We start from the raw sequence: 25,146 nt of genomic DNA on the forward strand, positions 1-25,146 counted from the left end.
AGGTCAATCCTCTTCATAAGTTCTTATCTGCTGGTTTCCTAGGAATGTACGTTGCAAAGTGCCAAGGAAGTCAGAGGTGCTGAGCAGTTTCTCCCCCAACTGACATGAATAGGAATTGCAGCGGTTCAGCACAGTTACTTTTTCTTGCTTGATGATCTCATTGTACTTTTTTTCCCCGGCATTATTGCGCATGTCCCTGTTATTCCCCAAACCACCTAGTTCTGAAACAGTAGATTTCTTAAAAATTATTTCCAATGAAACTGTAAACCAGTCCAGCCATTATAGGACCGTGATGATCACTCCAGCTAAATTTTCTTTCTATTTTGGGTCTTACATTGACTTTCACAAAAGAGATTGTTCATCAGTGTATTGCTATGTGAAAAACATTTGCAAATTAAGAAGTAGCTTATTCATATGTTTATAACATGTTAATCCTTCTCTTTGGATGTGGGCACTGTTAGTCCAAAATAAAACATGCAGAATGACTCTACACTTTCATTTAGGTCTTGAATTGGATTTGAACAGTTTGACTAATAATAAGATCTCACATGAAAAAGGTGTGAAAAAAGTGTCAGCCTTCTGATATTAAGGAAATACAGAGAAAATACTTTGCATTTTTGGTGATGAAGTTTGCTAGTAATGTACAAAGATACAGAGTAATGAGTCTGCAGCTCTATGTCTACTTCTGAATGCCGAGAAGAATCCAACTGAAATATATTAATAATTTAATAATAATGTTCTTTGATCTAAAATGAGCTTTATCCACCTACCTATGTAGTTATGCGTAGACCTGTAAGTTGTGACTGTAAGGGACCTTGCCCTGGGGACTCATTACTGCCAATCCAAAAGGACATGCTAATAACTGAGAAGTATTAAGTCTTAAAAAGTCCATAAGGCCTTAAAGACGATACAGGTGATTTGTCTGATGAGAAAGAACTGTACAATCATCCAGCAGTAGTGCTTGTACTATAGTTGTTCCTTAGTATGTGGAAGTGTAAAGGATTTTCTGTTGTGTTTTTTTTTTTTTCTTTTCATAAATGTATTCCTAAAAGGCCAGCAGGGATAGACTAGAGAGCCAGAGAGGTACCTCTACAAAAAGAAACTGGCAATTAAAGACAGACAGAAGAGGTTTGGATTCTTCTTACTTGCTCATGTGCTACCTTCCTGCTCCCTTCCCATCCCAAACCAGCTCAGGTCAGGAGGAAGCATGTCTGGAATATCCTTCAAAAATACCCAGACAAGCAGGGTTGGTTTTGGTACTGCACACAGGCCCTGTTGTTCTCTGACGGTTCAGTTTTCAGAAGCACTGTGAGGTGTCAGGCAATCCCCTCTTTCTGAGCACTTCTCGTCAGAGCTGGAAGAAGGCTCCTAACAACTGCTGGTTTGTACAACAGCACCAAGTTTGCCTTAGCCCAGGCCGATGAGCTTATACACTGCTCACGTGAAGACAGACCAGATTACAAATGCACAGTAACTATGGGACAGTCCTATGTTGGAGGGTTAGGCTGCACGTTAGCTACATTATGGCAGGCACAAGGTAAAAAAGAGCAGGCAGGAGGTAAAGAGGACATTAGGTTGATCTGGTTAGTGCTAGAGCAAAGGATTTCTAGAACTGTGGGGAAAGGAATGTGGTGAAAAGCAAACTCCCATATACACCATTCTTGTTCATCATACATGTTCATCGTTAGAATCTATTTGCATGGGAAAGATGAGTACCATTTACCTGCCCAAGTGCAAGGACAGTGCCATTTAGCAGTGCTGACCAGTCATCTCAATGAGTAGAAGGTGTGATTATTTCTTAGTTGCTAGATAATGTGCTGAACAGAACCGCATGAAATTAACCTTTAAGATGATACAGTAAAAGGAAATGAGTCATTCCAGGCAATGTTCATCACTGTGTAAGCACCAAGCTTGCTAAATTGGTTCTGTCATAGTGTGGGTGAAGTGGAATCAATCCATATCATTCATATATTTGTTGCTCATACAGACAGTTTTGGGACTGCTAAATAAAAATAAGCATTGACTTATGTATAAATAAAGCAAAGTTTTGTATTACATTTACTGATTATACTTTCCAAATGGCTCTGAAGTGACTGATTAGAGAGAACTGAGAGTTCCTGAGATGTGTGTGAAAGAAAGGATAAAAGGAAGCAAAATTCTAGGCAAGGATTTTCATGACTGGTGCGAATGGGGAAGTAGAAACAGTTTTAGTCTTAGACAATACCACACTTGATCTTAGCCAAAAGGCCAAGAATCCTTCTTTGCCTCAGTCTTTACTGCTCCAGCCAGCCCTCAGGAGTCCCAGACTTTGGAAGTAACAGAGAAAGACTGGAAGAAGGAAGACTTTCCCTTGGTTGAGGAGGATCAAGTCAGAGACCGATTAAGTAAACCGGATATCCACAAGTCCATGGGTCCCAAAGGGATGCACCCGCGAGTGCTGAGAGAGCTGGCAGAAGTCATTGCTGGGCCACTCTCCATCATCTTTGAAAGGTCCTGGAAAACAGGCGAGGTGCCTGAGGACTGGAGGAAAGACAATGTCCCTCCAATCTTCAAAAAGGGCAAGAAGGAAGACCCAGAAAACTACAGGCCAGTCAGCCTCACCTCCATCCCTGGAAAGTTGATGGAACAGCTCATTCTGGGCGTCATCTGAAAGCATTTGGAGTAAAGGAAGTTATCAGAAGTAGTCAACATGGTTCACCAAGGGGAAGTCATGTCTGACCAATCTGATAGCCTTCTACGATGGCAAGACTGGATGGATAGATGAGGGGAGGGCAGTGGATGTTGTCTACCTTGACTTCACCAAGGCTTTCGACACCGCCTCCCACATCATCCTCATAGGCAAGATTAGGAAGTATGGGTTAGATGAACAGACAGTGGGATGGATTGAAAAGTGGCTGATAGACAGAGCTCAGAGGGTTGTGATAAGTGGCACAGAGTGTAGTTGGTGGTCTGTAACAAGTGGTGTTTCCCAGGGGTAAGGACTGGTATTCAAAACTCACCTGGACACATTCCTGTCCCACAATCTGCTCTAGGTGAATCTGCTCTGGCGGGGGGGTTGGACTAGATGATCTCCAGAGGTCCCTTCCAACCCCTATCATTCTGTGATTCTGTGTGATTCTGTGTAATACTAACGAAAGAAAGACAATCTTTCATCTTCATATTCACAGTCCACTGTGCTAATCTTAGAAGTATCAGCCTATCTCAGTGATAGCAATACCTCTGCAATTTGCACAGTGGAATCTGACTGATTAGTTGAAAAGTAGGGGCTTTCTTCTGATTGAGTAGCTGTAGAGAACATGAGACAAGAAAAACACTTCCCACTGTTTAGGAAAGAGCGAAGATCCAAAGAAGGAACTGAAAATATCCTCAAGTGCCACAGTGACCCTTGTTGAGTATGATCAGACAGACTGATAGATACGATAAAAACAGCTTTACACCAGATGAGCAGTTAGTTAAACATGGGCTGAAGCACATGTGATGCATGTGATGGGCTGCAGTGCCATCTCAGAGGTTCTGTCTCTGAATGGAGACAAGCTGGGAGAGCACCTGACAGCTACCAGCAAATAAACGCTTCTCTCTGTTGCTTACAGTTCCATACATATGGAAAAATTTGGTGCCACCTAATGGACAACCCCCCCACATCCCAAATTTTGAATGTGTTAAACTCTGTACACGAATGCTTTTGCAAGAAATCTATAAAGGCCTGTTACCTATATTTGTTAATGCTTCACACTAAGAATTTCTAATTCAGAATGCTTAATCATAAATCTTGGGATGTAATATGTATTGTTTAGAGGCAAAGACTTACTAAGCCCCACAGGTAATACAAGGATTTCTGTGTTTGCTGGCTTTAAATTTATGAACTGGGATCATCACACAGCTTCCTTGATTTCAACAACATAACAACACATGAAACTAGATTGTTCCACCTAGGTGCTCTGATGTGTTTACAGGTGACATTTTACTCTCTGTTTTGTCGAAGTGAGACAGATTATTCTAGACCATCCTTAAACAAGTTTACTGCTACAGCTCCATGGACATAGCTATCTCTCTTGGTAGAAATCATGACTATGTCAACAAAGTAGTGCTTTAGCCCATGGGGTTTATATGTGCATGCATACACTTACAAAGTACATTAGCAAAAAGGAATTGGACTACAGCACCATCAATACAACTACTGCCATAATGAACAATACTGCAAACAATTGTTATTCCTGCAAAAGCTGTTGGTGATGACCTGATTGTATGTCATGTACTTCAGAAAGCAAAACAGGTAAAAAACCATAAGAGTATCTCTATTTGATCAGACGAACAATCTGGCATGTCCCAGAAACAACAAATTAAACATATATATCTGTGATATATGTATAGATGTACATCTGTATGTGTCTATGATTATATATGTTTGTACACATGCACGCATACACGTATATAGTCATATATGTAGTCATATATACAACTATTACATAGACTATATGACTCAGGAGCTCCCTAGGCACGTGTACAGCATGGTATCTTCTACTTAGCAATCCATGGGGATTTTTTCCTGCATGCTCTTGTCTAGTCTACCCTTAGACTTCAAGCATAATCGCCTTCCACAGAATAACTATATGTTGTATGATGCAATATGTCCTTTTGCTTGTTTGACCCTGTCCTGCTGGTAGCATCATTAATAGCTAGAATGTGAGCATTAGTATTAGAATTGCAATTTGGACTTCATGCCTGGTTCTCAACCGTCACTGAATTCAGTGCAAGAACAAGTAAAATCATGCTCAGTTTGATGAATTTCAATTTGTAAAAGCACATGCTTTGGGTTGTTTAGTCTGGAGAAGAGGAGGCTGAGGGGAGACCTCATCGCTCTCTACAATTACCTGAAAGGAGGTTGCAGAGAGGTGGGTGTTGGTCTCTTCTCCCAAGTGACGAGTGATAGAACGAGAGAAAATGGCCTCAAGTTGCACCACGGGAGGTTTAGGCTGGATATTAGGAAAAATTTCTTTACTGAGAGAGTGGTGAGACACTGGAATAAGTTGCCCAGGGAAGAGGTGGAGTCACCCTCACTGGAGGTGTTCAAGGAACGTGTCGACGAGGCATTGTGGGACATGGTTTAATGGGCATGGTGGTGTTAGTTGATGGTTGGACTTGTTGATCTTACAGGTCTTTTCCAACCTTAGTGATTCTGTGATTCTGTGAAGACGTGCATATGTGAATGAAACCAAGTTTCCATCTGCCGTTTGTATTTGTAGGTCTTCAGGATGCATTATGGGTTGAGTGCTTTTCATTTCCCTGTGAAGAGAGAGATGTGTAGTATGATTAGGAGTGGTCCTGCAGGCCTCCAGGAAACTGGCAAAGAAGAAATACAATTGGCAATTATATTTCTATTGCCTCTGAGCGTTTGGAATGAACTGGGAGAAGTGACTGGGCTTTTTATTATTTTCTTTAAAATTTGTTATATACATTCAGGACAATATTTATTATCAACTGTAAAAAATAATCAAATTAGTTTGATCTGGTTCATTACTTTTAAGGAAAATAATTATTAGTTTTGGTGAAGATAAAGAAATACCTTTGAAATGGTGATGAGTTGATAGGGAATTTAGCAATTCCTTGGATATTTTCTACCCAAGGAGAATTGCTCAAACTCTTTCATCTCTAAAGCATACAATATCATTTGTGCTTTACTCTTTTATCATATTCAGTATGTTTGTGGGATTTATAGTTTCTGTTGGCATTTTTTACTGCTTTCATATATTTCTACCTTATTTACACCTATTGTTACATAACTGATTCACAATATTTCACAGATGTAATTGCTCAGTTTTGAGGGGAGGGTGCTTTTGCTTAAATTTTCTCTAGAAGAAAAGAAAATATGTAATTTTTATTCAGTTAAATGCAACACCTGTTTTTCCTCCTTTTGCGTGGGCAAGAATATTTAGTGGTTTGATGTAAAGAAGCAGAGATGATTGTTTTACTCTCTTACATTACTTGACACTAATAATTTTAATATATGAGTCCTGGGAAAAAGATTTTGACCTGTACAATAGCTTTAGTGAAATGAGAGGAGTCTTAAAAGATTAAATAGTGCAATGATCAAACTCCTTTATCCTTGTTGACCCATAATATACAATTGAGCTTGAGTCTACAGAGTTGAAATGTCAGTTTAACACTTATATTTGGCAGTTTAAAAATAGTGCTCAATATCTCACTTGGGGAATGATTTTGAAGGCCATTGCAATACCCAGTGAAGCTAAAGTGAGGATGCACTGCTGAGAATTCAGTAATGGTTCAGTGTTTAAATATGGTTTTGGTGCATAATTAAGACACACAAGTTTTAAGAAATAGGGGCAGAGGTAGTTGTAGGGCTAGCATGTAGTTGAGCCTCAAAATAGACAGGCTTATTACTGTTGTTGCTACAGGGCAAGAGGTTGCCTGTATAGGCAGCAATTATTGATTGCTGCGTAGCAGCAGAAAGAGCAGGACAGGTGTTTGCACTGCACCATTGGCACGCAGCACTCAGGTTGGGGACGCATCTTTCCAGCACCTTCCCTGCTCCTACCTAGCCACAGTTTCATCAAGCCCAACTCCTCATCCTTTGACTCAAGAAGTCTTAAACCAGATCTCATAGGTTGTATTATTCCCTATGAGTTTTGATGTACTCCATTACTTCAACAGAAAAGCTCCAAAGTGCCTTCAGGAGACTTGAAAATGAGCCCTGAAACTACCAGCCCTGTCCTCCTTTTGCTTGTCATCAGCTGTAAGCAGGGCCTTCTTGTGGCTGTTGGCATCTTTGGGATAACAGCGGCATCTCCCCTGGGGAAACTGCTTTCCCTGGAAGGGCATGAATAATATTTCTAGAGCTATAGTTATCAGTAAGGGAATGTGTTATCATCCACTTTTGTTTGTCATCCTGATGTTTACATGGTGAATGCAGTATGTTAATGGTGATCATAAGAAACACACAAGTATACAGGTACTGGCTGGTAAGAGATCATTTGTTTTAGTGTAAATAATGAAAATAAATAGAAGCTGCTGCTAGTCAGTACACACGCCAAAGCTAGCTTGAATTTGCCCTTATTGTCAAGGATTTAAAATAACTAATAAATACATACATTGGATTACTAGAGTCAGCAGGCAATGAATGTAACGTGATTGGTTGTTCCGACTGGTTTCTCCTTTGTCCTCTACTTGTCACGTGCGAGACCACGAATGCCTCCCCGCAGGGGACCTGGATACAGAGTTTTGTCTGACACCAAAGGAGAGCAGAGCCCTTGCTGTGCCCTGTGCTCATGCTCGCTCGCTCCCGGCCCAGCGCCACATTCAGGAGATCCCACCTTCCCTTCCAGTACTGACTGCCTGGGATGGTCAGGTAGGACATTGTGTTGGCTCCTGTTGTGCCACTGCTCGCAGGTGCCTGTCTCAGGTATCCCCTGCCATGGTCCCTGGGTGGCCTCTGGCACTCATCTCCATCCATCTCCTGGACATCCCGGATCTCCCCCACTTCCCAGATCTCACCTCCAGCCAGGATCTTCACCACCTTCTTTCCACCCTTCTTCTTTACAAGGCCACTTGTTTTTGGGAGCCTTCCTTTCAAGCACCTCCTCTTCTTTCTGGACCCACTAGCCCCCTGGCTTCGTCAATCAAAATTGTCTATGAGCATAAGCACATTGCGTGATCAGTTTGCTAACTGGCAGTTCTATCTCATTTCTCATTATGAACTGGAGGACTCAGGAAGGATCACTTTCCTTTAGTCCAGGTGTTATCAGTATTTCAAACCAGATCATACTGGTTGCAGTTAGCAAGTAGCCACTTCTGCTTGAGAATGCAAAAGTTCAATTTCAAACATTCATGCACACACACATGCACCCTATTATCTGCTTCCTGCTAGCATTCACAATTTAAGCTATTTTTGCCTATGATAACACTAAGTAGTTTTTCTAGTTCTATTAAAACCAATAAAAAAGAACATTTACCATATAAGTTCCCTCCAAAAACCTGCAGCTGTAAGGGATTTGCTATTAAAATTATTATTGCAAAGCTGCCGTGAAGAAGGAATTCATGCACATATCAAAAAAAGTGCTCCTTATGTCTCCTGGGAATAATGTAAATCCAACTTTTGAATTGGAATTTGATGGCAATAGAAAGACCCACCAGTATGGAACAATCAAACAGGAACGTAGTAGTGTTACTATTTTATTACTTTGTTCCTTTCCTGTAGCTTCTATCCTACCCTATCTGGCATAAGGTGGGTTAGTTCTTGGTCTTCACAGATTGTTTTTTCTATTTTTGTCTGGGTGCTGTTTCTCATATCAAGTTCTTAAGCTATAACTTGAGTTCCGAAAGCTTATTATAATATAATAAACAAGCTTATTATAATATAATAAACAAGCTTATTATAATATAAATATCAGATACAGTAAAAGCAATAGGGCCGAGTTTTAAAATCTTATGTGAGTACCTGTGTAAGTTGATTAGATATGTAGCTGCCTGATAATCACCATCACATCCTAAATATACAGTATAGATTCAGTAATCACGCATTCAAATTTCTTTTAGAGAACCCCACAGAGAATGACATAGTAATGGGCCTAATCCTGCACCATTTATTCGCAAGGCTATTTAAAGAACAAATATTTATCGAAAACATAAATCCTGCATTTTTTCAACTTTACTGTTAAAAATGCCAGTCGTTGCTACCTGGTAACTTTTAGTATCTGTCATTTGTCTAGCAGATATGTAACCTGTACTTCTTAAAGTTGAATAATCCTAACATTTTTCACTAAAATTCTTTATGAAAGAGTTATAGAGATATGAAAGTTTAAGAGTTAATACCCAGCCCTCGATGCTTCACAACTACTATTTCCTATAACTCTATTAGTCTTAGAAAGATTTCTGATGCACAAACGCACTTAGGTTTAATAATAGTACTTGTCGCTTGCAAATCTCAAATTTAATATACAATACTATTATCTTTCCACCACACCTTTTTAACACATAAAGAAACTGAGGCACAAAGAGGCTAATTGTCTTGGCTGTGGTGGTCACCTGGCTGGCTGTAGCAGAAGCAGAACTACAACTGAGTCTCTGATGATGCCCTGTTAATCCCCATCACTTGAGGTACACTACATTATCTTTCAGTTAGTTCTTCTTATTGGTGATAAGATACAGCTGCCAGTTTGCAAAATTGAGAAAAAGAAAGTCCATTTCTGTTTCTGGGATAGATTTATAATTTTAGATGACAAATGGGGGGATCAATGCACATATTTTAGGTGTCTGAAAAGTAAATATCTTACCTAAGCTTGTATTATGGGCTCCTTTTCTAACCACAAGTGAAAGAAGGGTACCCCAAGGGACGTGACTCATCTCATTCCAAATAGGTGTCAGTTGAGATGAACCATCCTAAGAGAACCCTGCCTCTCTTCATTCATTAACTGCTCAAAATTCCTAGAGACCTCCCAGGGCAAAACACTTATCTTTAAACAGCTAAAAATCAGCACATTGACTCTAAGCCCAAAACAGGCTAAAACCAAAAGGGAGATTTTGTTTGTGTGCATGACAGTTCTTCCCTGCAGGCATGCCTACTGCTACCCAAACTCTTTTCTTTATTGCTTTAATATGTTCAAAATTTGATGAAAAAACAGCTATGATTTTGTGCATTTTCACCTGTGGTTCAGATTATTGATTGTTGAAACCAGCCAATAATCAAACAACTCTGCTCCACATACTTTCTACAGTTGTCCTACAGCTATGGATGTGCTGTATGTCAGGAATTTGTACAAACATCAGGTTAAACTCTACAAGAGAAGCGTAGCAAATGTTAGTTGAAAAAAACGGCATCCTGGCCTGTATCAGAAACAGTGTGGCCAGCAGGAGTAGGGAGGTGATCGTGCCTCTGTACTCGGCGCTGGTGAGGCCGCACCTCGAATCCTGTGTTCAGTTTTGGGCCCCTCACTACAAGAAGGACATTGTGGTGCTGGAGCGTGTCCAGAGAAGGGCAACAAAGCTGGTGAGGGGTCTGGAACACAAGTCTTATGAGGAGCGGCTGAGGGAGCTGGGGCTGTTCAGTCTGGAGAAGAGGAGGCTGAGGGGAGACCTTATAGCTCTCTACAACTACCTGAAAGGAGGCGGCAGAGAGGTGGGTGTCAGTCTCTTCTCCTAAGTGACTAGCGACAGGACAAGAGGAAATGGCCTCAAGTTGTGCCAGGGGAGGTTCAGGCTGGATATTAGGAAAAATTTCTTTACTGAGAGAGTGGTGAGACACTGGAACAGGCTGCCCAGGGAGGTGGTGGAGTCACCCTCACTGGAGATGTTCAAGGAATGTATGGACATGGCATTGCGGGACATGGTTTAATGGGCATGGTGGTGTTAGTTGATGGTTGGACTTGATGATCTTACAGGTCTTTTCTAACCATAGTGATTTTGTGATTCTGTGAAAATCATTCCAAAAGAATTCTGTAGTTCTGACAACTCTATGAAGGGAAAATATTTTGAAGTCTTATAAGAAATCAAGAGTTTCTTAATCTCTGTGAATAGGTTACTATTCCCTGTAGAAAAACTAATACCTCTTGCTTAGAAGCTGTTATATAAAATATTTTTTCGTAAATTAATTAACTGGGACATCTAGCCAACTTTCTGCAGCCGTATTTATTTATTTGATTAAATATTATAGCATCTATTTCTATCTCGGAAGATACCATTAAGAACTTGCAAACAGATCTATTTATACTGTAATTTAAAATCTGTGTTCTACCCTAGTACTTCCTAGTGATACCAAATTACTGTTGATGATAAAAATGTCCGTGAAACAATGGAAAATGTGAGAAACAAGCAAAAAAAACCCCAAAACACCCAGCCTCCTTTCTTTCTAAAAGAAAAGTAAGAAACTCTACATCCCTACCATATTTTGGCATGGCTGTGCCCTTTCCTCTGTGCCTACATCTATGTCAGCATAAAAACAGAAGTTGGATTTCTTAAGAAATAAACTTTTCTTCCTGAAAAAATGGGAGATAAAATTGCTTCAGTTTCAAATTAAATATTAGATCAAATTAAGAATTTAGGATTGATAAATCCTTTTGAAATTAAAAAGCTATTTATTTTGAAATAAGATAAATAATTACTTCATTTTTCCAGCTAAAACAATACCAAAAATTTTAAATCAGTTTTTAAGTAACTTCAGTGATAATGAATCTGCCTCTCTGAAAACTCACTACATAACTGAAAAATTTAGCTCAGCTTGAATTAGAACATGTGTGTGTTGGTTCCAAGACAATATCATGGATTTACCTTACCTACTTACATTTTGAAGAGCATAATTTCCCAAAACTTTTCTTAAAAGGAGAATTATACATATACAGTTGAAAAATAGATACATACAAGACATGAGAACTGCATAGCACTGGCCAACAATTTGTATTCAGTTTCCTTAGTTTTCAGGTTACATGACTCTAACAAATGAGATAATAGTAAGTAAATTCTACTTTATATTTGAATAATCACATAGTGTCAGAACTGTAAAATAACCCCCAGGGTATAGAGGATGATTATCTGACAAAGTGACTCCTATTAGAACACATCAAGTAAAAATCTCACTTTATCCTATATGACAGAGTGGTATTTTAAAGTCTTTAGTCATTCTCATTAAGAAGGCTTGACTTTTTACTTAAACAGTGGTGTTTGCTTACTGTGAGTCACAGAAACTTTCTGTTCTTGTTTGTGTATGACCTTAAGTAGCATTGCCTTCCAATGCATAACCATGGTCTTTGCTCATTCCTAGCATGCTTTCAGTGTTTAAATTTTCTCAATAATTCCATTATTTTCTCAATTGGACTCTAGTCTCTTAGGGGTGACATTGCTGGAGACCAGCCAGGGCTTCATCAAGCAAGGGTAGACCTCCAGGGCAGTGCAGTTCTGTATCAAAAGAGCCTCCTCAGGGAGCCTCAACAGATTGGGGGTCCTCAGTTAAGAATAACTTTTCTTTTGGATTAGTATTCTTTCTCTGTTGTGCTTTCTAAATAAAGCTATTCTCTCATACCCACGTTCTCCTAAGCACCAGGATGTGTGTATGCAAGTGGTATGTCCAGAGAGCAAGGGATGCCAGCTATGGAGTTGTCATCTTAGCCTCTGGGTTCTTAAGTTGGCAACCATGTGATGGTCTTGGAGGTGCCTTTTGCGCACTTTTAGAAGCTGATAGTGATTGTGATCTTTTGTTTCTCTACCCCATACCTCTGTGAGTCACCAGAAAAAGTTGCTGGGTTACTCTCTGACCTTTTTTTCCTTATCTCAGGGTTTTATGGCCTCAGTCCTGTTCTTTATCTTCCTGCCATTGTCACTTTATGGTTTCAGGCTGCACTTTGGTTTAGTCAGTCCTTTGCTAAAGTGTGGCTTTGCCCTGTCTTTTTTAAGCTGCTTTCCCTTTCCTGAATTAAGTGTCCTGGGAAGCCACATGTAAATGTATTGGGATCTTGATGACCTATGTGCCATCAATCTCCTTTTCCTTCCTCCACCATTTCTTCTGGGAGTCCTACACACATAGTCCTAAATTCCCACTTATATTTCATTCATACTAGTCTTAAGGTTTCTATTATGTAGCCCTGCTTGACAGAGCCGAGACCCTAATCTTGATGAATTTCTCTCCCTTGACTCATTTTTTCTTTCCACTTGAGTGGCAACTAAGATATGACAGAGTGCTATGTATTTGCTGTTTCTTTAATGTAGGAACGATGACTGGTCTGAACCAAATCTACCCTCTGTTCTTCCTTTAATGAGGGATATTTTGGTTGAAGAAAGGGAAGTGATGGAGAAGAGATAGGAGGCAGAACAGAATGTCATGTATAAATCCTCCATTGACATATAGACACCAGTGCTACTGGGGCTGGAGAGTCTGGGTCTGTCTTGGATCCACTCTGTTGAGCTTGATCTTGGCGGAGATTCACCTTGTTAAAGGGAAGATCAGACCATGGGTATCTTGGCCGCAGCCAATGGGCCGCCTCCTGCATGAAGTACGGGTAATTTCACTCCTCCTCTGTAGAACACAGAGCATTAAAACTTTTTTTTTTTTTTAATACAGAAGACATTTTAACACTAATAAGTTATGTCAGTTTTCTTTTAATCTGAATTAAGAATTGTGCTTAAAGTCTAATTGTTTTGACAATAAAGCAGCATTTTATATAGACTTTGTTTGACATATTTGCTGTAGTAACTTATACTCTTAAGGAGACTAGAAACTAAGTAATACAGAGAGAGTGATTCTTCAGACACACACTGTAACTTCCACAAGAAATGCATGTTTCCATCACATGACATATCCCTCTTGCCCCTCCAAAAGAAAATTTCAAAAACAAAAATCACTGGAGCAAATTCCATTCTCAGCTGTAACTGATGGAAGCTGGACTAAGAGAACTGCATTTGTGTAAAAGAGAAGAATTTTTTTCTCAGAAATGGAAATTGAAAAAAACCCCACTGCATACTTAATACACCAATATTGATAAATATAGAATGCAGACAGGGATATACTAGTCTAAATTCATACCTGACATTAAACCCCCATGAAAATAATGGGGTTTTTTGTATTTACCACTCATGAAGGAGACAGCAAAGAGAAATTCCCGCAGCCTGATTGTTTACTGATCTTAAGGTGAATCTTTATGTGGCTTTGAATTAAACAGACTTTTTCATTCTACCATATATATATTATTACAAGGGTTTTTTTAAAAAAAATCTGAATTCATAGTAAACTGCTTTTAAAAGTGGATGTTTTTGTGAACACAACCTGATAATGAAATGTTTAAGACTTTCAGTTAAATTAGAGCTCTCTACAGGAAGCTCATCTCTCTGGCAAAATCATTTTAATCTTTCATTTGACATTACTGAAAGCAAAGTAAATACATGATGCTCTATAGCTTCAGTGAACGATATGTTTTGAAAAACATTTATTTTTCTGAAACACTGAATAACTACAATGCAACACAGCATTTTGTTCAGCATGCTCTAACTGATCATCTGTCTGTAACTCTAATGTAATACAGTGTTTGAGGTGTAATACAGTAGTGGTGAAAGCACTATAAATTTATCATTTCTATCATATTTATTTTCATAAACAGTAACCCTAATCTTCATTTAACTTGCTGAGAGCCTCAACTCAGGTTGTACAAATACATCCAGATCATCACTTGTTGCCCTAGCATAGTTCAAACTGAATGGTGATCTACAGAATCGTGTGCCAATGTATACAGAAATCTGAAGGCAGACTAAATTAGAGAGGTGTTTAGTATTGGGTTGATAACTGCAGCTGTACCAATCAGTGGTGTAGTATATAGCTGCCTGTAAATGCCAAGTACACCCCAAATAGAAGGTTGATTTGCTCTGGCTGTACTTTTATAAATGCCATTTCATAGTAGCAACATAGCAGCCATGAAGCATAGGCAGGTCCATTATATCATTTCTATTTGATGAACAACATATCAATTTTTAAAAATTGTGAGTGTTGTCTATATAATAATTGTTGTAATAATGGAAAACATTCAGCCTGGGTGCGAATGATGAATGGGAGAGGAAGTTAAGGAGTCTACAAAAAATAATGAGTTTTGGTGTGATTCATGCCCAGCAGTACAGGGAAATACATTAACACATTGACTTTCATCAACCTATTTTTAACCATCAGAAAGGTTTAGAAATAAAAGAAAAATAACTGGAGAACACAGACCATAAAGTAATTTAGTGCTGAATGTCAGACTGCAAGTTGATATTGCTTCTCCCTGTTCTGAGTGCACATTTAACTTTTATAGCACTTTCTGGGATTTCAAAGTAATGTTTCTGAATTTTAATTCCTCTATGAAATAGAAAGACATTAACATTCACATTCTAGTGATTGAAGCTGCTAGCCTAGAGAGTCCAATTTTTGTTTCCTCTGTGAGCATTCGACCAGTGAAAAATGCAGCTCAAACTGACATGTTTATTTTGCATAAGAATAAACAGTACAAGCTATGAAGAAACAGAGAATAAACCCCAGCAATCTGTGTGTATAACTATGGTGTAACCAAAACCAGAGGCTCTGTTCTAATATTGTCATGTCTAGATCTTTTTAAATTCCAGTAGGAGGGCATCTCTAAGACTCTAAAAGTTGGAAAAATAATAGTTTTTATACATGTGTAGTCTGATTTTTTGGAAGTAATTACAAACTCTTAGTAACTCAGCAAACAACAGTTTTACCACTTCTCAGTCGCCTTGGGTACACTGAATAGGAGACTGCAGTATAACAGTGTATGCAAAGTGACTAAGATTAACTTTGTAATAGTGTACATTCTATTACACATGGGAATAAAATTCAAAAGACGTTCAGTGGCTCAGTTTAGTATTTCTGTATTTGAAGCAACTATGTTGAAGAGATAAAGATGTTGAAGAGAAATAAAATCCTTTGGTGATTTTCAGATTCCTTCAATTTCAGCTTTAATCATGCAGCCAGCTAATGTCTTAAAGATTAATCTGAAGAGGACAGAAAATGTGGAAAATCATGGAAGATGGGTGGAAACTGAGATATATATTGTGTCTTCCAGTTGACAGTCAGAAACTCTAATCACAGAATCACAGAATCACTACGGTTGGAAATGACCTGTAAGATCATCAAGTCCAACCATCAACTAGCACCACCATGCCTATTAAACTATGTCCCACAATGCCTTGTCCACATGTTCCCTGAAGCTATTCTGTCTGCGTATTTTATAATTTGTTTTGTGCTTTTTTGTCAACAGGAATGTCATATATACAACCACATTCAATTAAACGATACAGTTTTATCACCCAGGTGGTGGGCTGAAGGATGTATTTACCGAGAGAAGCCACCCAAATGGAGCAGGAGCTCTTCAAATATATTTTTATATATATATAACCTCGCAATATCCTCATGAAGCAAAGAAATATTTCTGCCCTTCATCACTAATAAGGAAGCAGACATAAAAAAATAAATTATACAAGAATGTCTGGGATAGATGTGGGAACAGATGCTATAGCCTTTCCAAATCCATGCCATGCCCAACCCCCGAAGATATCATCGACACTTTAGTCATTTTGCTTTGTTTCCTCTTCTTTTTGTTGCTTTTTTGTACCATATAGTCAGCTTCTCTCTCAAGGCTGCAGGATAAAGGAACAAACCCCTCTCCAACCAGCTCTATATGAAGTCATGAGATCTAAATAACTGATAAATGCATGATTCCATGGACTAAATGAGAATAACAATGTTCAAGATCTTAGTGCAAAGCCAAGGACTCACCAGTTACAGAGAAGAAAGCTAGAAGTAGCTCTTCTGGGTCTCAGATGAGATATTCTGAAGCACCAGCATAGGGTATTTGCAACTTTGCTATATTTTTTCTGTAGATAAATAAATCATTTAAGTTTTCAATTCTTACAGCTTCACTGGTATGAAATTCACTTCAGAGAAAAAGTAGTCATTTATTTGGTATTCTCCTGCAGCATGTGTTTCTCCTGAAAAGTCATCTGAATATGAAAACACAATATTATGAATAGTCCAAGATTGTGGCTCTGAATCACTGCTGTTACTGGCATTTGAGGGAAGCTGGCATGTCTATAAAATTTCTAAACTCTATGTCACTCCTGGTGTACACAAATACTGAGCAAAGTTTGCTCCAAAGCTATTGTATAGCCAGTATCTAATAATTTGATTTTTTTAAAAGAGTATTTGCATCAGTGCTTTGCATTAGTGCAAGAGTAAAGCTAATGGAATTCCTAAAATTAGTGTAAGTAGAAAGAGAATCAGTGTCTGGGTCTGTGGCAGGGAGCATTCACAGCCTCAGTCCTTGAATAACATCTCCAAAGAAACAGTCCTCAAACCATTGGCCATGAACGGGGATTGTATATGCACTAAAGACATCCACTCCTCAAATGCTTGTAAGTTTATACATTTGACATAACCATGATATAATCTAATCTTCTATTAAACATTAAAAGCAACAATTTTAGTGTCAAGGGTTCTGTATCACCACAGCACAGCAAATTCAGTAGTAGGAAGTACTTTGAAAATTAATGGTATTTTGTTATTAGTTGGATGAAGACCATAGTTGGTAGTATTTTTTGATCACTCTCTGTAAGTCTGTCTTAGATATCTTTTCTTTATCATAACTCCTAAAAGAGGCAATAATACAATGATTCACTTTATCAGCTCCTCAGATCTCCTCAGTTTAGTTTTAAATAGGATGACAGTTGATTAGTTTAACTAATCATTACTTAATGAGGGCAGAGTCTACCCAAAGGAACTACATCAAAGTACCTGTGTCAAAAAGTAGGAGAACAAAGAATAGTTGTTTTTGTTTAAGTTTCTCCTAAATACTGTGATCCATGATACAGGATGCAATTATACCTAACTTTTAAAATTAAATGTAAACCAATTTTTTAAAAGAAGCTATGAGATTGGTGGGTGTATTGATCTGCTTGAGGGTAGGAAGGCTCTGCAGAGGGATCTGGACAGGCTGGATCGATGGGCCCATACAATTGTATGAGGTTCAACAAGGCCAAGTGCCGGGTCCTGCACTTGGGTCACAACAACCCCATGCAATGCTACAGGCTTGGGGACGAGTGGCTGGAAAGCTGCCCCGCAGAAAAGGACCTGGGGGTGCTGGCTGACAGCCAGGTGAAGATGAGCCAGCAGTGTGCCCAGGTGGCCAAGAAAACCAACGGCATCCTGGCCTGTATCAGAAATAGTGTGGCCAGCAGGAGCAGGGAGGTGATCGTCCCCTGTACTCGGTGCTGGTGAGGACAACGAAGCTGGTGAGGGGTCTGAAGCACAAGTCTTATGAGGAGCGGTTGAGAGAGCTGGGGTTGTTTAGCCTGCAGAAGAGGAGGCTGAGGGGAGACCTTATTGCTCTCTACAATTACCTGAAAGGAGGTTGCAGAGAGGCGGGTGCTGGTCTCTTCTCCCAAGTGACAAGTGATGGGACAAGACGAAATGGCCTCAAGTTGCACCAGGGGAGGTTTAGCCTGGATATTAGGAAAAAATTCTTCACTGAAAGGGTTGTCAGACATTAGAACAGGCTGCCCAGGGAGGTAGTTGAGTCACTGTCCCTGGAGGTATTTAAAAGACGTGTGGATGAGGCGCTTAGGGACATGGTTTAGTGGTGGACTTGGCAGGGTTAGGTTTACGATTGGACTTGATGTTCTTAAAGGTCTTTTCCAACCTAAATGATCCTATAATTCTATGATTCTATTCTATGATTTGGACACACACAGATTTCAACAATATCCATGGAACTAATTTCCGATCATTTGATATTGCAGACTTTTTCATTGTTGCTAAATATTTCTCCTTCTCATGAAAAAATAGATAAATAGCTTGAGTACGTATCCGCTCAAGTACAAGAGATAAGGAACAATTATTCATTATTCCTCAGTTAGACCAAATCATTTAACTCATGGAACTGCACTCTGAACTATTTATGGACATCACAGTGCAGATCTAATATCATAGAATCAGCTATTTCTGCTTTGATACATAGAGCTACAGCATATATGGATAAAACATTAGCATAGTTTATAAAGCAAAATTTAACTGTTTTACGCAGAATCACAAAATAGTTGAGGCTGGAAAGCACCTCTGGAGATCACCTAGTTCAAGCTCCCTGTTCAAAGCAGGGCCAGTGAGAGTAGGTTGCGCAGGACTGTGTCCTGCTGGGTTTTGACCACCTCCAAGGACAGAGACTCCACAACCTCTCTGGACAATCTGCAATTTTGCAATACTTGTAAACATATGGAAACATTTAAGATTAAAAAATGCCTTATTTTATACAGGCAGTTGAACATTAGTAGTGAGCTGCTTTTTGCACTTCTTGATGGACCAGCTATAAAACATTTCACAAGACTGAACAGGGAGCAATACCAACATAGTCCTTGCTATTATGTAAGCATTTTATTTCTAACAGCTGATCCATATTATGTTTATAAATCTAAGTGGTCAGCAATTAGAGGGCTTAGTTGTTAAGCATGAGCAATAAAAATTATCAGCAAATTACCAGATCAAACCATGTGGTCAGTCCAAGCAAATTTCAGTAGACCAGCTCCTCATATTTGAACACAGTTTTACTCAGGCTCCTGAGAAATTGTATATGGTGTTGTAGGCTCAAATCTGGCCCTAGGTTTGAATCCGAACTCATCTTTTTTCTGTATTATTGAAACTTTCTACCCAAAAATTCTCTTCCCCAAAATTTCACAGGTCTTCCAGGATCTGCTGAATGCTCCCCAGGGACCCCAGGTAATTATTTCCAATACTTTCATTCATGAGCTGATAGAAGCTACTTCTTAATAGTCCCTGACTCCCCACTGTTAAAAGCAGAATTCAAGTTTCACCAGTACTTAGCTTCCATTTCACAAGCTGTCAAAGTGTCAGAAAACGGAAATCAGTTCTGTAGACTTTTCACGTTTTATTGTTATCAGTTAACAGATAATTGGCTTACTCATGCCTAAACAAAAATAATAAATGTTAACACTTTACTAGTTCCTAAAAAGAGCCTAGCGATCTTGAAGAGCTTTAAGCTGCATGTGTTAAGTATGGCAATACAATGCAATAAAACAAAATTCCACCCTCTCCTTCCCGTGAGGGTTTTGGTGAAATGTGGGCCCTTCCTTACTTCTGCAGCATAAGCACTGACCCTCCATCCAAGAGCAGGCTCTTAGTTTGAGCATTCACTGAGAGCAGCAACTATAACACATACAGGAGAATCTGAGATATTTACTTGGTACTTATAGAGAAGAACACAATTGCTATACTGTGTCAGAGGAAAGATACACTTAGATTTTGATAATGTCTCCAGCTGTGGCCAGTAACAGATGTGTATGGAAGAATATATGAACACAGGAGGCTTCTTTCTTTCTTCCAATACAGTAGGATTGTAGCATGTTTTTTTAAGGGAAAGGTTGGTATTAATCTAGCTAAACGTGGGTATCTCCATGGTAGTTATGAATGTATGAGGTTCCCTCTCTGGAATAATCATTTTGTAATCCATGGAAAATTATAAACAACTTCTGATTCCAGGTTCTAAATGTCAACATAAAGTAGATACCAAAAAGACTGAGCAAATTATGTGTGTCAGCACACTTAGTGGAGCAGGGAGGAGGTCTTTGTGTATAAAGCTGACTGTGGGAGCTGATATTGCTAAAAATAAGTTGTTGCTCACCATCAATGCAGGATGCAGCCATTCCAATAAAATTAAAAAAAAAAAAAAAAGATTCTAGAAGAACTTACGGATTCGATTATCAGGGCAATTACTAGTTCTTCCTCAGTCAGCAGAGTTGTCATGAAGCAATGTAAGTTTTCTCGTCTTTCTGTCTGTTTTTTATCTACTAAACTGGTGATTTGAAGTAAACAAAGTTTTGGAAATGTGAATGACATGTCCTGACTACCAAAGACCAGTTACAGAATGTGACTGGGTTTTAGGCAAAAAACTTTTTTATCACCAGTCTCCTGTGACTTCTCGGTACTTTTTTTTCTCTTTTTGTTGATTAGACTCACATTCCTCCTAAAGGTTTTCTTTGTGACATTATTTTTTTTCCAGCAAAAGATATTTAGCAGTTACTCCTTAAGAAACGAGAAATCAGCTTCTTGCCTAAAAACTTTTTCCTTAGACCCCAGGGCTATCAGCCAGATCAATTAAGTCATTTTAAAATTGCTTTGATTTTAAACATTCATGAATCCACAAGGCAGCCAATAAAAAGAAAATACCCCTGTACTGACAGCTTAAATGGATCTCTGTGTGAGCCAAGGCTGCTGAGATTCAATTTCCTTTTGGTTTGCTGCTTTGTTCACATGTGCTTGGCCTTACTGATCAAGTGAGGGACTGCAGTGCCATTGCACTCAGTAGTGAAACTCTCACCAGTGGAAACGAGACTTGATTTCTGAATCCCAGCACTGCAGTGTTACTTAGCTAGGCTCTTCCTGCTGGTCTTTTAAATTAAAGCAAGTCGTTGATGATAGCCTTACAGGTCCCCTGGTAAATTTTCTTCTGAAGCCTTGCGAGCAGGATCTGATAAACCTAGGACCGTAGCTGGATGCGTTTTGTCAACAAAGCTTTTTTTTTTACAAAGAATGTTAACCACTTTCTCAAATATCTAAAACTTTCAAGTTTTATTCTTGTTCATTGCCAATACATAGAAGTGGTGGCTTGGCTTGTCTTACTCAAGAGGTTTGTACTGTCGTACTCAACATCCTATGCCACGATAGCATTATGAAGGCACACATTGACAGGAAAACAAAAATAACTTCAGTTCCTTCCTTTCTAGAAGCCTTCTAAAGACAGAGTGCATGCTGTTATATTTGTATGGCAAAAAATCAGGGGGAGCTGCATTTATTCATAATTAGTGTTGCTTTATTCCAGAGGAACTGAGCTTAAAACCAGATCTGCTCTAACAAGCAAAAGCAAGATCATGCTTTTGAGTGATGGCTGGTAAATGAAAGGGGCTAAATTTTAGGAAAAGACAAATCTATTTTGGCAGTAAGCAGCTGGCTTTACTGCCTTCTGAGCATCACTTTTTAGTCATTCTGCACAGTTTGTATTTCTGTAAACTGCTACAAACAAAATGATAAATTCTTACTGAGAAAAGTTATGAGCAAATCTGATATTTCAAATCCTATGTAATCCTATGGAAATTTTTGTAACATAAAGTTATAGACTTTTTTCCTCATATTCTTTCATTGTCAAATAATTTCACCTGCTTTACTCCATGAACAATTCTCATCATATTTTATTTAGCAGCTTGTTTTCCTATGAGTTTATCTCCACATTTCACTTCATTGTTTTTCCCATTTGTTATATGCAACAGCACAGGATTTTGAAATAAAAATATGACCCAGGTGAAGACTTGGTTTTATTTGTGTAAGTGGTAGCAAGCTAAGTGTTTGTGGTTTTCCTTGCTGTGTGGATGATGTGGTTTTCAGATGTTTTGTAATACATTGCTTTTAGTGGACTATTAAGAATTCAGTATCTTGTCCCATTAAGCAATTTTTTTCTCTAGAGCCTGAGGCTTGGATTTTGACGTTTGTACATTAGTGAGAAGTTAATCTCTTTGAACTCATCCTTATGACTAACTACTTCAAAATACGAATGCAGGTCTCAGAACCTGAGTTGTAAGTCCCAGATACGAATCTACAGTTTGCTTTTTACTGTAACTGAAAGATTTCTTATCTTATCAGAATACACCTCACATGATTTATAGAGGGATTGACTCTGCAAATACTGAGCATAAAACTTCCTTATAGCGATACCTTGCTCTGTACTGAGTCTCCTGGCTCAGTCCTGGGATACTTGGAAGACACAACAGATTAGATCAGTATACAGTATTTTTCAGCCTGTTTATTATAGCTTTGTTCCTATCTTCCAGAATTATGTTCAGCTGTTTTGTCACTTTTTCATAAGAAAAGATATGGAAGAAAAATCTAAACCTGAATATTTCCAGGCTGATGTTTGAAATGTGGAGATACATTTTTAATTTAAAATCAGCTTGCCCAACTGCCTTAATCTTGTATTTTCTGAAGTGGCAAAGTATAGAAAATGTATTTGAATTACCAAATCACATTCACAAATTTAATCCCATTTTGAGGCTCAGCTTCTTAACAGCAATGTGCCACTCTAGGGAGCAGTTATCTTCCAAGACCATGGCTGGCCAGGAAATGTCTGATATATAAAAAGTTTTGGTTTCTTGCCATGTTGGTAGGTGTGCATGTTTTTGATATTGCAAAAGTTCTTCAATATCACGCAACCCAGACTATGGAGAGTGCATGTATAGTTTGAATCAGATAGGAATTAATCCCCTGACTTGTTTCAACAGGTAAGTTATAGCTGATGGGACAGTAACATTCAACAGTCTAATCTGTGTGAAGTGAAAGGGCTTTGCTAATGTGTTGTGCCATTTAAACAACGTTCACATCAAATCTTCTTGTCAAAGCAGTCTATCTGATGCCTTTGTCAAAATCTGAGCACTTGACCTCATGCCGCTTTGCCTTCTTAGGAATGCAGGTTCTGGAATGGAATGGCATCCCTTTGACCGGGAAAACTTATGAAGAAGTCCAGAGCATTATTATTCAACAGAGTGGGGAAGCAGAAATATGTGTAAGACTGTGAGTTTTTCCCCATCTTTCTGTTTCCATTTTTTTTGGCTTTTCATGGCTTTTTTTTTTTTTAAATTTACAGTTGTTAAGGTGGAACCTTTGTTAGCACAAAACATCAACGTAATAATTAGCAAGAGTTCACTGTGAGTGTGGGAGGTCTGTTTGTTCTTTTTTTTTTTTAAAGTCATAAGAAAAGATAAGCTGAGGCAGATTTTAGTAATTATGCTTTTATAAACAATATCTCCATTGTCAGGCCACAACCTCCTCTCATTGACACGCATACAAATCACTGAATTTACTGGGGTTAGAAAAAGACGGTAATTTAGCACTAACTTGACTTTTACTGAAATCTGTATCCTTTAGATGAAAGTCATTTAAGCTTCATGAGAAATGTATAAAATTGCATTGAATCCATTAAAGATTTCACCTTAAAAGAACCTTTTCTTCTCAGCTCTTTAACAGCATTGCAAATATCTATCAGCTAAGAAGGGGCCATGCTTGGGAGCTGCTTTCTGTCATGAACCACAATTCATTTATCTACTTAATACAATAATGAGGGTATGAGGAAAGAGTTTCTTTTGTCTCAGGCTTCTCATCGCTTTCTTTAGGGATCTGAACATGCTCTCGGACTCTGAGAATCCCCAGCACCTGGAGCTGCACGAGCCAGTAAAGGCAGGTAAGCAATAAGTTGTTGCTTTGATGTGGGAGGACTGGGTAGCAGTTGAAAATTGGTTTTGATATAAGCTAGGGTATTAGCATTGTAAGCTCAGGTGTTACATCCCAGATCTTGCCATGGGCAGATATGTACAAAGCCAAGCATTTACTGTTGGTTGTTATTATTATTAGCCCAGTTCAATCCATACCGACAGTCTACATATCTAATTAATACAAAGGAACGCTCAGTAACAATACTGCAGCTAACGTTTGTTATCCAGGGAAAACCTCCGGCTAGGTACCCCTTCATCTATTACATGCCACAGAAAACTGGCATAGTGGTCCCACTTCAGCAGCTTCTCCAGGCCCTGCGGGCAGTGCTTTCACTCCGGGGACATTGCCGCAAGTCAAAAGTGTCCCGAGGAATTTGCTGTGAGGATTATGATGTTTGTGGTGAGAGTTCTTGACTCCTTGCTGGGAGGTGGATGATGTTGATGATTCCTTCCTCTTCGCTTCAGGATCTGCTTGGGGCCTTTTTTATGTTTTCTAGCATGCCTTGCTCTTTCCTCACCGGTCAGCAGCACCTCATTACTTACGACTTGACTGGATATCGTACACTTTGCACGTGATATGTTCTTGTTCTTTGTTCCTTCTGTTGCCCCTAAAATTGTTTTTACCCAGCTGCCGAGTTTGCACTAGTGTCAGTAACTGACCAGCGAGTTGCTGGTAGCCCTGGGGCCTCAGCTATCATCCTGTGCCCAAACCTTGCAGCACTCTGCTGTCACCCCAGGCCTGTGCTCCTATAAGCTGCATCATTAATCTGGAGTCAGAAATGCTTCAGTCTACACCGTGCAATTACTGTTGTGCCTTTATATATCAAAATTATTAAGAATGGACATTATATTGCACAATTATACAAGATGAAGTGTAACTCAGACAAATTAAGGTCATAGCCATCTGGTCATTAGACAATTGCTGTTGCAGCCAGACAAGCTAAAACAATGCTCCTAGCAAACTGGAGCAAGTCCAAATAAAACACCGCAAGTCCTAAGGCCTAAGTTAGCTTAATACAAGGCTTGTGGCCTGTTATTAGTGATGAAAATACAGTATTTACTAGGATACAGGGCTGCAATAGGAAGTACTTTGTGTGAAGTTTTGTTATGTGACTTCTAAAATGGCAGTGCTTTTGGGGGGGAATTCCCTTCTAGTCAATCAATACCATGACTGGAGGCTCTAATCACAGTATTAGTCATATCTAATCTAACTTTGAACCAACATCCACAATCTTAATAGCAATGCAGCCCTTCAGCAAGCTCAGTGAAGATTAAAAGAGTGTTTTACTCAGCTTCTCAAGGGTCCATTCTGAGTTCTGTGGTTTTGCGGCTGCTCTTTTAACA

The 25,146-nt window shown here is 39.0% G+C and overlaps 1 protein-coding gene across 1 annotated transcript in view; it reads left to right on the forward strand.

Annotated features, from left to right (window-relative positions):
* Nucleotides 1-25,146, forward strand: part of PCLO (piccolo presynaptic cytomatrix protein) — a 390,072-nt gene that overhangs the window by 277,134 nt on the left and 87,792 nt on the right. Inside the window, exons 11-12 of the mRNA XM_059817028.1 lie at nucleotides 22,996-23,104; nucleotides 23,704-23,771. Coding sequence (XP_059673011.1) covers nucleotides 22,996-23,104; nucleotides 23,704-23,771 — 177 coding nt within the window. The remainder of the gene's footprint in view (nucleotides 1-22,995; nucleotides 23,105-23,703; nucleotides 23,772-25,146) is intronic.

This window comes from Gavia stellata, chromosome 4, assembly GCF_030936135.1.
Source record: "Gavia stellata isolate bGavSte3 chromosome 4, bGavSte3.hap2, whole genome shotgun sequence".
Lineage (NCBI taxonomy): Eukaryota > Metazoa > Chordata > Aves > Gaviiformes > Gaviidae > Gavia > Gavia stellata.